This window comes from Lobosporangium transversale, assembly GCF_002105155.1.
Source record: "Lobosporangium transversale strain NRRL 3116 chromosome Unknown BCR41scaffold_18, whole genome shotgun sequence".
Classification (NCBI taxonomy): Eukaryota; Fungi; Mortierellomycota; class Mortierellomycetes; order Mortierellales; family Mortierellaceae; genus Lobosporangium; species Lobosporangium transversale.
Window position 1 is genome coordinate 341,093 of NW_019028996.1, and position 15,141 is coordinate 356,233.

Here is a 15,141-nt window from a genome sequence, read left to right on the forward strand (position 1 = left end):
CGATCACTCCATACCCCTCAAGCACAGTCCCCACCATTAACCATATTCTCCACCTCTCTTGGTCGTGTGGTTATGGTCGATGCACTTGTAACCACAACTTTCTGCACGACATATTGTTCTGCGTTCTTTTTATGATTATACAGAGGACGCAGGGGAGACGGAGCGAGGAAATCAAATGTGATGGTACAGGTACAAAGAAACTTGTTTACTGAGACGGTGATACGATAGGGAATGAGAAACTGGCGCAGCATGTCACATTGGATTCTTTCTTTCTTTCTTTCTTTCTTTCTTTTTCTTTTTATTTACTCCGTGTTACCCTGGTTGCTTGTCTTTTAAGGATGGCGATGTATCGAATGTAAAAAGAATAAGGTGGCAAAGTGGTAGTTGAGTGGCTTGTTGTAAGTGTGGTGTAGCATTCTGACTGACGGTGCAGGGATATTTGATTCGTCCCCCTTGCATTGAACCTTTTCCTTCACTTTCCACAACACCCGCCCACTCACACAGGACCTGTGTACTTTAAATACCTTCTAAATAAAATTAGAAAAAAAAACTCCTCTCTCAAACATTCTTTTTTTTTTTTTTTTTTTTTTTTCCTTTTTTCTTCTTCAACCCATACCCGCTCATTCATTCACCTCCATTCTTTATACATCTTCCTTTCCCCCGCTCTCTCTATCTTCCGACCTGTTCAAACCTACTCTCTTTACCCTCACTTTATAAGAAGAAAAAGAAAAAGAAAAGACCAAGATGTCCGAACAGTCAACGCTCCTTCTCAAACGCCAACTCAAAGGTAAGCTTAATAATAGTAATAATAAAAAATAGTATACTTTTAAAAATTAATCAAAAATTGTACCTGACACGAACAGCATACAGACATACAGACTGTTGCCCATAGTAATGAAGGAATGGAAAGACAAACAAGTCATCCATCTTTCTTGAAACTACAATCTGTCTGTCTGTCCTCCTTTCAAAGATGAATGATGGCGACATTTCATCTTCACTTGTGACTCATTGGTTAAACCACGCTGGAAGGAAAAAAGGGGCGGGAGGATAGAAATCAAGAAGAAAATCCCACATGCCACACAAAGGCACAGGCCATTTTGTTTATCAAGAAATCCTAATCACTCCCTTTCTTTCTTTCTTTCTTTCTTTCTTTCTTATTGCATTTAGAGCTCTCCAAGAATCCTGTCGAGGGCTTCTCGGCTGGCCTAGTCGATGATGATAACATCTTCGAGGTACTATAGTAGTTTGGAAAAACGAAAAGGATAAAAACATTAGGATCGATACGATCTCTGACAATTCTGTGCTAGATACTAACACAATCTTCTTTCTAAATCTTCACGTTATATAGTGGGAGATTGTCATTATGGGACCACAGGATACACTTTAGTAAGATCTCGTCTGCTATCCCTGGCTTTTTTTTTTTTTTTTTTTTTTTTTTTTGTTTTTTTTTTTGTTTGTTTGTTTTGTTTATTTGTAATGGCGTTTTGGGAAGAAGGAGCAAAGTTGAAAATAGCCAGGACTCGCCATCATTTTCAGGGATCTATCATGTCATCTAGGATTTTACTGAGCACAAACAACAGTGTTCCACGCATGCAAGCACACACAAAAAAAGAGAGCAGCAAGAATTGACAGAAGCGACACACACTTTTGGAGACAGATTTTTATATTCGTCAAATCTATTGGAGACCTTGCTGCCGCAATGATATATTCCATATACTTATAATGGCATCAAGAAAAAGAAAAAGCAGAATATACCGGCGATCAAAGCCATCTGTTGGAATAGATTTGCTCTTTAGGCCTTTGGGATTCTGACCTCTTTTCTACATTTACATGAATTTTTATAGTGAGGGCGGCTTCTTTAGGGCTATCATGACCTTCCCTCCCGATTACCCTCTGATGCCACCAAAGCTCAAATTCACAACAGAAATGTATCACCCAAATGGTAAAGAATCGATGAACGGTCAAATAATGGGAATATGTCGGGGTTTTGAGAATATTATAGGCTGAATGTCATGGAATATGATCAGGCGAATGTTTATGGAATCATCTAACCATTTTTGCATCTTGGGCTTTCCACTGTGGTTTTTTCTTTCTTTCATTTTTTTTTTTTCTTTTTTTCTGCAGTGTATCCCAATGGAGAGGTCTGCATCTCAATTTTGGTAAGTCATATCATCATGCAGCACTGGTAAATATTTAGGTGGCGGAATAGGAACACCTTGACTAAAACGTGACCTTGGGCTCGTATTTGTTCCCGCTGAATTTCTTTTTTTTTTTTTTTTTTTTTTCAGCATCCCCCTGGTGAGGACAAATATGGATATGAACAGGCGAGTGAGCGCTGGTCACCGGTCCACACTGTTGAGACGATTCTTGTGAGTGTCATCTCGATGCTCTCGAGCCCAAATGACGAAAGTCCAGCAAACATTGAGGCCGCAGTAAGTGACCCATTCTTGAGCATCAGTATCAGCATGGACAATGTAAAAATCATTTGGCTAATGTAACTTTGATATTTTTTATTCAATAATTTTTTTTTTATTTTTTGTTTTTTGTTTTTTGTTTTTACTTTATGTGTGGCGATAAAAAAAAAAAAAAAAAAAAAAAAATTGTAGAAAGAGTTGCGCGAAAATTACCCATCGTTCAAGAAGAAGGTTCAGCGACTTGCAAGACGCTCAGCGGATGAATTCTAAATCACAAAAGAAATATTGGACAATAATGAATTGTTACAAGAACATTTGTGGTCATGAATGGGAAAGAAGAAGAGATAGCTGCCTGATATTGGCTGTAATAATAAAAGTATTGCGTTTTTTTTTATTATTTTTCTTTCTTTCTTTTTCATTGTGTGGCGTAGTCAGGTACAGAAGGAAATGGGCTTTGCATCTGGACTGCGGCAACTTTTTTGTATGCGTAGAGATGATTATTAAGCCCTAGCCAAGATATAACTGCGCGTATTGTTCAACATTAGTCTTAATGACGAAGTTTAGTCAGGGGAAGGAGAGAAGAGAGCAAAGAGGATGCGGAAAAACTGTGATGACAAATGTTCCGAGGAGGTCTCTGGTCTTTTTGATCAGTCGATCTTTTTTTTTTTTTTTTTTTTTTTTTGTCCTGATGGCGCAGTATAAGAAGAGTAAGAGTGAAGGTGGAATGAAAATACCAAAGTCAATTGACTGACTAGCTGTGCATCAAAGAGTGGACATGCGACCACAGGATGCTGCTATTCTATTTTATTTATTTTAATTTATTAATTATTTCTTAATTATTTGTTTAGTTATTCCTACTTTATTTGATGTCATCTAACATCGGCAACAAGATCCGGAATGCATATATTTTCCCATTGTCTTTAAGTCACTACGTAGGATGCATGTATGTGCTCTGCTCATTTTATTAGAGTCCAATAGAATGAATAGTATATACTGTACATCTATTCATTGTTGAAAAAAAAAAAAAAAAGAAAAGGTGGGGGAGGGGGGAAAGAGAAAGGGAAAGGAGAAAGAAAGAGAGAATCAACGTGACCTTGCACTCTTTACCAAAGCACGCGAAGGGCGTAGTTGAGAGTTGAGTTGGCATTACTTCTTACATAATGCGCCGTATTTTTTTTTTTTTTTTTTTTTTTTTTTTTCGTGTATTGGGTGTGTGAATGTGAGTGAGAGTTTGTGAAAGCATGTGCAGATCGATGATGCTGTTATTTACAGTCCATTAACTCATTGAATAAGAAAGCAAGGAGAGAGAGAAAGAGAGAGAGAGAGAGAGAGAGAGAGAGAGAAAAGAGAGAGAGAGATACAAGGAGACAGAGGGATTATGATACTTTGCATGTCGCGATGTGGCACAGCATTAGCATGGCATGAGAGCCCATGATCACAGTCTGATATTCAAAGAGACCTCAGCTGATCCAATTGAACCTTCTTAGTCAAGGCTATGCATGACAAGTAAAGAGAAGGGGGAAGGAGATCGCGAAAGCACAGTAGAAAGAGGATGTTAAAGAGTTTTTTTTATAGACGCCTTGTTAGTGTACAAAACAACAAAGGCAATATTGGGCGAGGATTGATTTGGATTTTTGTATTCACAAACAAACGCGGTGTCGACAGGAAGATGGTTCCACAACGGACCCGGATATTGAATCATTATGATCTAACCCTCTCTCTTTTTTTTTTTATTTTTTTATTTTTTTACTTTATGTTACTTTCCACATTCTGCACCCTTGCAGCTAGTTTTGCCATTTGTGATTGACAAAGGCAGACAGGGTTGACAAGGCTGAAAGAGAGATTGAAAAAAAAGAGATGATTGATATTTTTCCATTAACATTTGAAAACACAACTATGCGCAAAGTCATTCGCGCATGGATCACCAACAAAAAAAAAAAAAAAAAAAAAAAAAAGACTTCAGAAAAAAAAAATTCAATGAAGGAACGCACAGGGACAAAAAGACTAACCATTGCTAATAAAGTTAGACTAAACGAAAGTTTTATATCTCCTTCATGTATACAACGAAGGGCCCCCAAAGAAAGCAAACTTCTTTCTGGAAGGTATTAAAAAAGTTTACTTGCATATCTCGTTTCTCTCCATCTGTTTTTTCTTTTGTATGCGTGAATGTGTAAAATGTTATGTGTAAGCAAAAGTGTTTCTTCTTGTCTCTCTTCTCCACTTGTTGATGACCTTGACTAACCTCCCAGATTGCGCGCATAAAAAAAAAAAAAACTTTACAGCGCGAAAAAAAAAAAAAGAGAAAGAGGACCCAGGTATATCCAGAGTCGAACAAGGTGCATTCATGATGCAATTTTATCTTTTTAGACAATTCACGTTGTTTTGCTCCAAGTATATTCAATGCATGTACCTTTCTTTTTCTGAAACGTGTATTTCACTTCAAATACTATCCATCCATACTATCTTTAAGGAAAAACCCGTTTATGATTTATACATGTTCTCGTTCTTTCTTACCTAGCCCCAGTGTACAAAGGTTTCAAGGATTTCTACAAAAGACATGGATCGCATTCAACGGGCGTTCATTTCTATAAATGTATTGTATGTACAACGTATGTGTACTACTGACTTTTTGAAAAAGAAATGTTTACCGAAAGGTAAAAAAGAAAGAAAAAGTGATGATGCGACTAATGTAACCTTGAGGACAGCTCTGGTCCTGTTCACCAAGTTCAGTGAGGGCGAAGAAAAAGAAAAAAAAAAAAAAAAAAAAAAAAAAAAAACGACCAGGGTATCCGTTGAATAGGTTGCATAGTTGTGTTTAGTAGACAAGAGGTCCTAACGTTGTTACCCAGAATGAAGGCGGACAGGGCTCTACATATCTCATAGCATCATCGCCTTTTGACATTCTAGATCTTCACATTCATTCATTCATTCAAGGGCACCGGCATTTGTTTGTTTGTTTTTTGCACAAATTAGGCAATGAGATCGACTATTCATCTTAATAGCATCTGCAACAACGCGAGGACCATGCAAGAACGCTAGCACCAAGAGCGTCGAAAAAAAAAAAAAATAAATAATAATAAACCACAGCAAATATCAACAACAACAAATACATACATGTTTATATATACATAGTCTACACTTTAACTGTTGTTACTTCCAAAAAAAAAAAAAAAAAAAAAAAAAACAAGAGCTTGAAGGATAGAGAGTGATGATGTCTTGTTTATTGAAAATCTTCACATACACACGCACAAAAAAAAAAAGAAAAAAGAATAAAGAGAAAAGAAAAAGAGCCCAGACTCGGGATTCAGGAACTGTGAATATGTATTGCTAATTAGTATCATCGGATCATCCTATTGAATCTGGGAAAATCGGGCGATGGACATTGGAAATCATGATGAAGACATAATGACGGAACAGTGATCCAAAAAAGGTAAATAAACAGACAAACGTTGGACAAAGATGTCATACTTTGTGATTGTTCCTGAACTTGTACCTGTGAAGCTGTACCTGTTCCTGGAATCTGAATCTGTACTCCCATTCTCCCTTACTTCCTTTCCCCATCTGTATCAGTCAGTCAACTATTCCAAAAAGAAAAAAAAATCCGTATGCTACGGAGTTACTCTTTTTCTTTTTTGGATCCAGCTTTGTCCTATGTCCGTTGATGGATCACCTGGTCCGATATTATCTAATAATGCTATAATATATATATATATATAATACATGTATAATATATTATATCTGCCCAAATGCGAACATGCCTTTTATACTGTACATATACATTTGTATCTAAATATGTATATGTTGTCAAAGGCTTTTTTTTTATCACTCCGCTTGAACCGGAGTAGCGCGATTCGGAATAAATACTCCTTTTGTAAATCCCATTTTCCTAAAAGGCGTATACGCACTATACATGTACTGTATAAAAATATACATGTTTATAATCTTGACCACGCTTCACGTTTAAGCTTAAAAAAAAGCTAGAAAAGCATTATACATGTACTATGGCTAGAATAAACCTTGTTAGAGTAGAGTATAGCGGAGAAAAAAAAAAAAAAAAAAAACTTTTCTGTTATGGATCATGAGGATGATGAAGGAGCTATATCGATGAATATCAATATATACAAATGTAAACAACGTGGCATCAAAGACAATAAAAGACATGTATTAACGTGGTCTAGAAACAAAGAAAGAAAACCTTTTTTTTTTTTTTTTTTTTTTTTTTGTAACCATGTTGGTCCATCCATGACATCGTAATGATTTCGCACGTACTTTTGTTTGTCTTGTCCATCAATACACAATCTTTACTCTTTGTCTCTGTGTTTCTCTTTTTTACGCACATAGTCTCTGCTTGTTATAGATATTTGGACACCCTCCAGGCACGAGTTCTAGTGTAACGCCGCACAAGCAAAACAAAAACCTTTTTCTCCACTGTTGAACTGATTTTTTTATTCATTTATTTATACAAATATTGATATATAATATTTATTAAAGTCTTTTTGGCTATTGTAAGGAATTGAAAAAAAAAAAAAAAAAAAAAAAAAGCGTCTTTTTAGGTGTGTAACCCATCTTTTTGCGTTTGAAAGTTAGTCTAGCCACTGAAATGATTTCCTCCGCTCTGGTCGAAACAGAGCTCTCTTTTTTATTTTATCAATGTGATTGTGGTTGTGGTGGTTCGGTAGTGATCGCAAAAAAAACTCTTTTGTTGTTGTTGATTGTGTTGCTTTTCTCAGAACTCGGTTCTAAGAGGCTCACTGACCAGGTGGTTATGTAAGAAAGGATCATCCTCTGTATATATGTTACGAGCTACATGTACTAACCCCACTCTTTCGCTCACCGGCCAAGCAAGCTCAAAGAGAGCAGAAAGGCCATTCGCTATCCAATCTTATCGTAGAGTTAAAAAAGACTTTTACTTTTTGACAAAAATATATAAATTATTTATATATATATTTATATATGAACTATTTGTATGATGTATACAAAAATAAAAAAAACGCGTTTTGAGTTTCATGTGGTTCAAGTAATAAAGAGAAGAATCGTACCATTTTTTTTTTTTTGTCTAAGAAAACAAAAGTTTCAGCTCCAGGTCCCTCTTCTTTTCTCCACTATTTATTCTCGTAGGCTGGGCCAAGCTAGACTAGGATTCTACATATACTTCTTCCCCTAGTAAAAAAAAAAAAAAAGAAATTTACATCAACGTTACGATGTTTGTGTCAGTCAAAGCTTCATTGGGCAAAATAAAATAAAAAATCAGAACTGCAAAGGACCAGATGTAACACACTGACCCTTTTTTGAGGCCCAAGATCCAAGGTCCAACTTGATTTGAAAATCATGCATGGGTTCCTGCAAATACTTGTTTATCCAAAATATATCCAGTAGCGTATCGCAATTTTTATTTTTTTTATTTTTTTGGCAGGACATTAAATTGTTAATGGACAAACAAAAGAAGAGTGTCAGCATGCCAGGCGATTGGTATGGTTCGATTCGTTGTTATGCTAGTACAGTGGCATGCACCGTAGGGGCAGGGGTAAGCACAGGGTAAGTAAACAAGACAGGGGGAGGGGGGGAGTACATTGGTGGGATTGTAGGTCCAAGAGAAGGATAAACAGGACAGTTTTTCAAGGCTCATGTCAAGATCTCTTTCGTGTTGTTTCGAGTTGTTATTGTTGGTCCTGCAGGATTTTTTTTTTTTTTTTGCTTGAAAGAAGTATTTGAACAACACAAAAATGACGAAAGCGATCGAGCAACTATGCAGCTTTGTTTATGATAGAAAAAAAAAAAAAAAAAAAAAAGCGAAACGAAGCAAACCAAAACGAATGAAAGAACAAAGGAACTCGATCAAGGCATAAAAAAAAAAAGAATATGCATACAAAAAAACCCATCAAACCATTGGAGTTGCTTGCCCAAAATGGACAAATTGGCCCTGGATTCACTTGCAAAAAAAAAAAAAAATAAAAATAAAAATAAAAAAAAAAAAAAAAAAACTTGGCTACATTCGATTAGTCTTAGTCTCTCTTCGTTCTTTATCAACTCTACCTATAAACTAAACAGGTTGTTGAGCATTGGGCAATCCATGCATCGCATAAAAAAACTAGGCTCTCCTAACCTCAAATCTCTGGATCTCGCAATCTCATTGTCGCTACAGTCGACCACATCGCTTTGGACTAGTGCTATTTTTCCAACATGCATGATATTTGCCACTTGTTTTGTCAATGCGGAAAATATTATTGTTGCCTGCCTGCCACGTTTAAGGAATCCTTCAAAGTGATGAAATATTTGTCCACAAGTAAATCCACTCCAACTGGGTGTACAAAAAAAATGAGAGAGAGAGACAGAGAGAGAGAAAACAACAGCAACAACACAAAAATAGACTTCCATGGAGTATATTCAGCATTGGTGTACATCAACATAGGCATGGTTACGGCGTGCGTCGGATATAGATATGTATATATCATGTATATGCTTATTCCGACTGGTATGGTGGTACCATGTCAGATGATACGCTCCCTTCCTCTGACCTTCTTTTTCTGCCCAATGTATCGAACGATCTTTCTGCTCTGCACGTAATGCATGCACCTTTGTATAATAAAAGATGTATTTTTTTTTCTTCTTTAGTTAGCTCCGCCCATGCACCAGCAGTCATAAGACGCGTGTTGTATACGTGTTCACAGCATCGGCATTCGGCATTCGGCAATCGGCATTGCATGCATAGATAGTATTAGAAACATAAACAGCCTCCTCCCTCTTGTCCTCTCCCCCCCCCCCTTGCTGACAAAGTCTAGAGTACAATAATTGTCAGCAAATGCTTGCGCGTTTGTGTTGCTTTGCGTTGCGTTTTATTTATCCATTTGTTTATTCTTTTGCCCTTTTTTTTTTTTTTTTTTTTTTTTTTTTTTCCGTTTCTCAAACGGCTCTTTCGATTATTGAGAAAAGAAAAAAAAGAAGGAAGGAAGGAAGCATAAAGAGTAAATTGGATTTTCCCATTTTCCATACAGAAATAGAGTCCAACATACAGCCCATAAAAAAGGAATCGAAATTGTGCGCGCATATCGCGCATTCTAATGTTGTGGTTCTTTACGCTATTGTGGCTCTTTTCGTGATCATGTTAACTTTGCCACTTTTTTTTTTTTTTTTTTTTTTTTTTTTATTATTTTTTTTATAAAAATATAAATATATTTTCTTTGTTTATTTTTCTATTTTTTTCTTTTTCTAATCGGTCAGCCCATGCATTTGAAATTGATCATGTATGCGCGCTATGCCCTGTTTCTGTTTAATACAATTAATATACAATTTACTTTTTTTTTTTTTTTTCTTTAATTATTCATCAACGGACTTTTGCATAAGGGACGGACGATGATGGTGATGATGAAGGATGGATGGGTCATGAGACTATCTATCTACGTAAAATGTTTTATTTCCTTCACGACCGTTAGGACCTTATGTGTTTGTTTGAATGATAATCTTGACCACGAGTCTGCGCACATGTAGAAAAACAAAGTAATATAAAAAAATCATAAATGAATAAAATTATAAAAAAAAAAAAAAAAAAAAAAAAAAAAGAAAGCCAATCTACATGCCACTTTGCCAACCTTGTCCTTGTGGTGATTGTTTTTTTTTTTTTTTTTTTATTTGAAATGATGGCATGTTTATTGGTATACATACTTTTGTAGACAAACCTTTTCTTTGTCTCTTTTCTTTCCTTCTTTCTCTCCACAGTTTACTTGTTTGTTTGTTTTTATTGTTGTTTAAACTTTTTTTTTTTTTTTTTTTATTTTCCTTTTGGTCTGTCTGAGAGAGTAATGAGTAGCCTTTGGTGTGTGTATGGGCTTGCTTTTTAGCATTGTTGTACCTGTCATTGAGTACACATTCTAATAATATATATATATATACAAGTTATACACATTCTTACATAAACTTGTTCAACTAGATCGCCCATCGAAAAGAGAAAAGAAAAAAAAAAAAAAAAAAAAACTACACGGGTTCGTTTTGGATTCTATTTTACGTACTGTACCTGAGAGTGTGATTTTCCTTTCGGTAGGATAAAAGAAACCGCACCAATCCTAATCATCAAATAAAAAGCAATAATTTCCTCTTTTGACTAGTGACAATAGCGCTAAATAAAAAATAAAAAAGACGCCATAAAAAATATACATTTATCCTCGAGTAATGAGCGGTGGCAGGGTATCCTCAAGGAAATAGAAACTAAAAGCAAAAGCAAAGCCCAAGTAAAAAAGAAAAATAGAACAGCTACAGTAGCACAGTGGCAGATGACCTTGTTCGCCATAGCCCTTGGCTGACTAAACAAGCGCAACTCTGGCTGAGACTAGACCGGGTTGCACCAACAACAACATGGATATCCCCATACAACTGGAGACACAAAAAAATAAAAATAAAAAATAAAAAAAGGGAAGGAGAGAGAGAGAGAGCCCTTTACAGGAAAATATACAAGGGTTTATGTAACAACATTAGCACAAAGAATATAAATCCTTGTCCAACACTAAACAAATGGCGTGGTTGTAAAAGGATGGGGTTGAAAAAAAAAAAAAAAAAAAAAAAAGTGGTTCTCTAAATGGCAAAATGATGGTCCCATTAGCCCGTTAGAGCGAATTAAAGGAAACCATGGATAGGGTTTCTTTTGTAATGTGGTAATGTGAGTTGAGCTTTGCAAAGTCCGCTCCTTCTCGTGTTTGACCTGATGGAGCTGGTTGGGCGAATGGGCCAGGCAATTTTTTTTTTTTTTTTTTTTTTTTTTTTTGCATTGGGCACTGTGGATGGAATATATGCATTCTATGCATATAATACAATGCTTAAAATGCATTGCTAGCCACTGCTAGCACATTTTTTTGGAGTGGAGTCGTTGCGACATTTTGCAGATACACAGGTCCCCCTAGTGATTTGAGAGCAGAGCTGTGTCATCAATAAGTTTGTCAAATCTAGTCTCTCACCACTTTTTTTTTTTTTTTTTTTTTTTTTTTTTTTTCCTTTCAAGATTGATAGTCTATTATAATTGAATCCACGGAGAAAAAAAAAAAAAAAAAAAAGGTTCTTGCTAAGGCTATACTGAACACATGCACATGGTTGCCTTGCATATCTGCGTCGATGTAATGTTATATATTTGATGCATACACAGCTCTATTGCTCTTGCTCATTTCTCCTAATGCTCCTCTGACTTGGTTCACAAGACCCTATCATACCTATCGCTCTTTTTATTATATAATAAATAAATGTTTAATTACTCCGTCCATCTTCCTTGATAATGTGACAAAAAAGGTTTGAGCATTCACTTTTTTTTTTTTTTTTTTTTTTTTTTTTTTTTTAAAAAAAAAAGGCTGTTAATGCATAGCGTTTTTATTGATGCTAAAAAAAAAAAAAAAAAAAAAAAAAAAACACACACACACATCGAGATCGATGAGGCTGATGGCGTGTCTTTCCTTTTTTTTTTTTTTTTTTTTTTGCAGTAACCATTTTCTTTACTCTTATTTTGGTTATAAACGTCTGGTAACTCGTATTCAATAAACTCAATAAAAGGCATTTACAACATTTGAATGTAAAGAAATTCAATTAGGTCCGCCTGGCCTGGTTCAAAATGTATTGTATAAAACGTGCAGTGTTTTATAACACGTTTAGTATAATGTTATCTAAATATCATCTTTATAATATTGACAAAAACAAACAAATAATCTTGCAATGCATGCATTAATGTCTACAATGTACCACTGTATGCGTCTACAATTTCAGGGGCAATGGAATCAAAGAAATAATAATCGGTACCGTGATCATCCGCTTGCATGTCACGAGTCATGAGTGCGTTTACTTTCTTTTTCTCTGGTCTGTTTCCGTCTCGATGTCTGTTCTTTGTGTCTGTCACTGCTATTGTGCATGTACATGTAGTCATCGATTGTTTTTTTTTTTTTTTTTTTTTTTTTTTTTGCTAAAGTCTCCGCTTTGTGAGCCTGACGGTCTATTGGAAATGCCGAGGAAAAGCTGTGTTGTGTGTACATGTAATGTGTATACAAAAACATTTTTTTATTTTTATTTTTTATTTTTGCAAGGATCTAGCCTAGTCTTCTACTGTCGCGTTTTGATTACAAAGAAAAGAAGAAGAAGATAAAAAAAAAAAGTTGTCTACGCATGCATAACATAGAACTTTACTGTAGGAAACAAAGACAGATGAAGGCAGAGGCGAAGCAGCAAACAGAAAAAAGACAATAAAACCTTTTTTTTTTTTTTTTTTTTTTTTTTTCTGATCGAGTCATACTAAACAACTTCAGAATTTTGTACTGTATGCAACGTCGCATCCAGAGTTTTGCTAGGTTTCGCAAAGTTTTTTTTTTTTTTACTAGAAAACCATGTTGTTAGCGTAGGTTTTTTTTTTTTTTTTTTTTTTTTTTTCGTATAGATCTATAGAAATGTGATGTGTGTTGTATGCGCAACCATTTTTCACACCTGACGCGACACGCGAAAGTGGCCTTAGCGAAATTGCAAATATTCTTTCCGTCTGATAAGCTAAAAGAAAAATCTTCCATTTCATTTCCCTTTGTTCCCGTCAAGTGGACGGTGCGTTTTATTCCCATGGCCCGACGGGTTGGATAGACTAAGATGGTTGCTGTATTTTTTTTTTTCTTTTTTTTTTTTTTAATGAGCAATTCTATCCCGTCTTTACCGTGCGGGAAAAAAAAAAAAGTAGTTTTTTAATTTTTTTTTTTGTTTACCGTGTGGCTGAAAATCGTATGCAGTGTAAAGTGGGGAAAGGCATTCACTGTCAAGCATGTTGTGTACAAACGTGTTCGAACATGTGGGGTGAAAAGAATATAAAAAAAAAACACCCCTGAATCGTGATATCCATTAATGGACATATTCTCTGTTTACGAATGGGTTGGTAAGGCAAAAAACACCATGCGTGATGAGGTAGAGTCGCGCACAAACAGGAACCAATTTTTTTTTTTTTTTTTTTGTCAAATCAAAAAGAGGAAGATTTCTACAAAGCATCACCAAGGATAGATCTAACCCAAAAAAAAAGAAAACTCTTTCCTTGTTGATACCTTTTTTTTTTCTTTTTCATACTGACTCATCTATATCAGGTCGTATATTTCTTTTTCTTTTTCTTTTTCCAAGCAAGTACAGTACACAAGGATGTTTGGGCTCTCAACTTTAATGATTCTTTGATAGACATATATATACATTCTTTCCTTTTACTGATGTTGATGTTGATTATTGTTTGATAATCGGTATATATGTTGATGTCATGATCGAATAAAAAATGCCGATGGATTTAACAACGTGAATAAAAAAAAAAAAAAAGAAAAAAAAAAAAAAGAAAAACTAAAACCAGTGCTCAAATGTTGTGATCCATTCCTCGACGCGTCAAAAGTTTGTAGAAACCAAGGGAAAATAAAAATGAAATATAGTTTCTATAAAAAAAAAATAATAACAATAATAAAAAAAAACTTCGTATCCAGGTTTTTACCTTCCCTTTTCCCCCTTCATTCCTTTCATCATCGAGCATTATCGTAAGCAATCGGCCTTGCAGCGTCTGTGAGCGAGGATAATTCCCATTAGGAAATCAAGACAAACCACAAACAAAAACAAAAAGAAAAACAAAATACAAAAAAGAAAAAACCCCTCGTTTTTTCTTTTTTTTTTTTTTTTTTATTTTTTTTGAGTAGCTTCGACATAAAAAACATTGTTGGAGCTAATTGCCGAGTAAAAGAAATTTTTTTTTTTTAATTCAGGAAACCACATTACATTCAAATTCAGAGGTGGATTAAAACTAAGAACAAACGGGTAAATAGTTGTCTTGTAAGCTGTCTAATAAAAGATTCAAAACACGTTTACACCATCGGGTGTCTTCCTCATCAAACCAGAAAGAAGGAAAGAGAGAGAGATGATTAATTTTTTTTGTAGATATTTCAGTCTTGACCAGAAAAAAAAAAAAAAAACGGCCAAGCTGTCTGCACTACTCAAAGGTGAGGAATATGAGACGGAGGAAGGATAAAAAAAAGACCTTTTGTAGGTGAAGGACTTTTGTTAAAATAGAGTTCAGGACTGTGGGGGGTTTTGTCCTGGATTGGGTCAGTGCAGAAGGTGGATTGCAGGAAACTGGAGAACATACTATACGGAGAATGGCTTTTTTTTTTTTTTTTTTTTTTTCTCTCGAGCAATAAAGTCTTCATTCTTCTCTCGATTTTTTCTTCATGGTCGGATGCGCTATGTGCCGAGAGAAAGAATGACGAAGGAGTGCAGGAAAGGAAACAAAAAAAATTTTTTTTGATTGTGTGTGGTCTAAATGCATGCCTTGTACCAATTCAACTTTTTCCGAGTAATGGGATCAAGAAAGCTGTTGGTTATTATTATTTTTTTTTTAATTTTTTTTTTTTTTTTTCTTTTTACGCCTTGGAGGTGCACATGCAACTTCGCCAATACTAAAGCAGCTAAAAGCCAATGTCAAAGCAACTAAAAGACAAAGGCAGCGCCATTCAAGTTGATTAGGATAGCAGCCTCCTTAAAAAAGTTCAAATAGTGTCTAGATGACTAGGACGTTCATTTTGATCTATTGATCTATCCCATCACATGATAATCGTTCCGCTTTGATGGTTCTTTTAAGTGGCATCAATCCATGTCTGGGACAACCAAGAATATCATTTGTACAACAAAGGCATGCATGTAAGGAACCCATATCGGCAAGCTTTACCTTGCCACCTCCTTCTGCCAATATATCCCTCATGCATGA

General features: G+C 35.2%; 2 protein-coding genes across 2 annotated transcripts; both read left to right on the forward strand.

The window, feature by feature from the left end:
• The first annotated feature begins 583 nt into the window (after positions 1-583).
• Positions 584-2,802, forward strand: BCR41DRAFT_353500 (ubiquitin conjugating enzyme Ubc15). Its single transcript, XM_022024162.1, has 7 exons — positions 584-787; positions 1,168-1,232; positions 1,349-1,386; positions 1,845-1,942; positions 2,125-2,159; positions 2,289-2,432; positions 2,607-2,802. Exons 1-7 carry the CDS (start codon positions 745-747, stop codon positions 2,682-2,684), a joined length of 501 nt encoding a protein of 166 aa, XP_021881435.1. The 5' UTR covers positions 584-744; the 3' UTR covers positions 2,685-2,802.
• Positions 2,803-4,744: 1,942 nt separating this feature from the next.
• Positions 4,745-5,104, forward strand: BCR41DRAFT_353502 (hypothetical protein). The gene has a single exon (XM_022024163.1). The coding sequence runs from the start codon at positions 4,759-4,761 to the stop codon at positions 4,930-4,932; it is 174 nt and encodes a 57-aa protein (XP_021881436.1). The 5' UTR covers positions 4,745-4,758; the 3' UTR covers positions 4,933-5,104.
• Positions 5,105-15,141: the final 10,037 nt, after the last annotated feature.

What these genes read in the sequence shown, in the direction of transcription:
- BCR41DRAFT_353502 (XM_022024163.1), top strand. Translation starts at nt 4,759, where the DNA reads ATGATGCAATTTTATCTTTTTAGACAATTCACGTTGTTTTGCTCCAAG.
- BCR41DRAFT_353500 (XM_022024162.1), top strand. Translation starts at nt 745, where the DNA reads ATGTCCGAACAGTCAACGCTCCTTCTCAAACGCCAACTCAAAG. An exon ending in AGAAATGTATCACCCAAATG is followed by an intron (nt 1,943 to 2,124) that starts GTAAAGAATCGA and finishes TTTTTTCTGCAG; the next exon opens with TGTATCCCAATGGAGAGGTC. An exon ending in AGGTCTGCATCTCAATTTTG is followed by an intron (nt 2,160 to 2,288) that starts GTAAGTCATATC and finishes TTTTTTTTTCAG; the next exon opens with CATCCCCCTGGTGAGGACAA.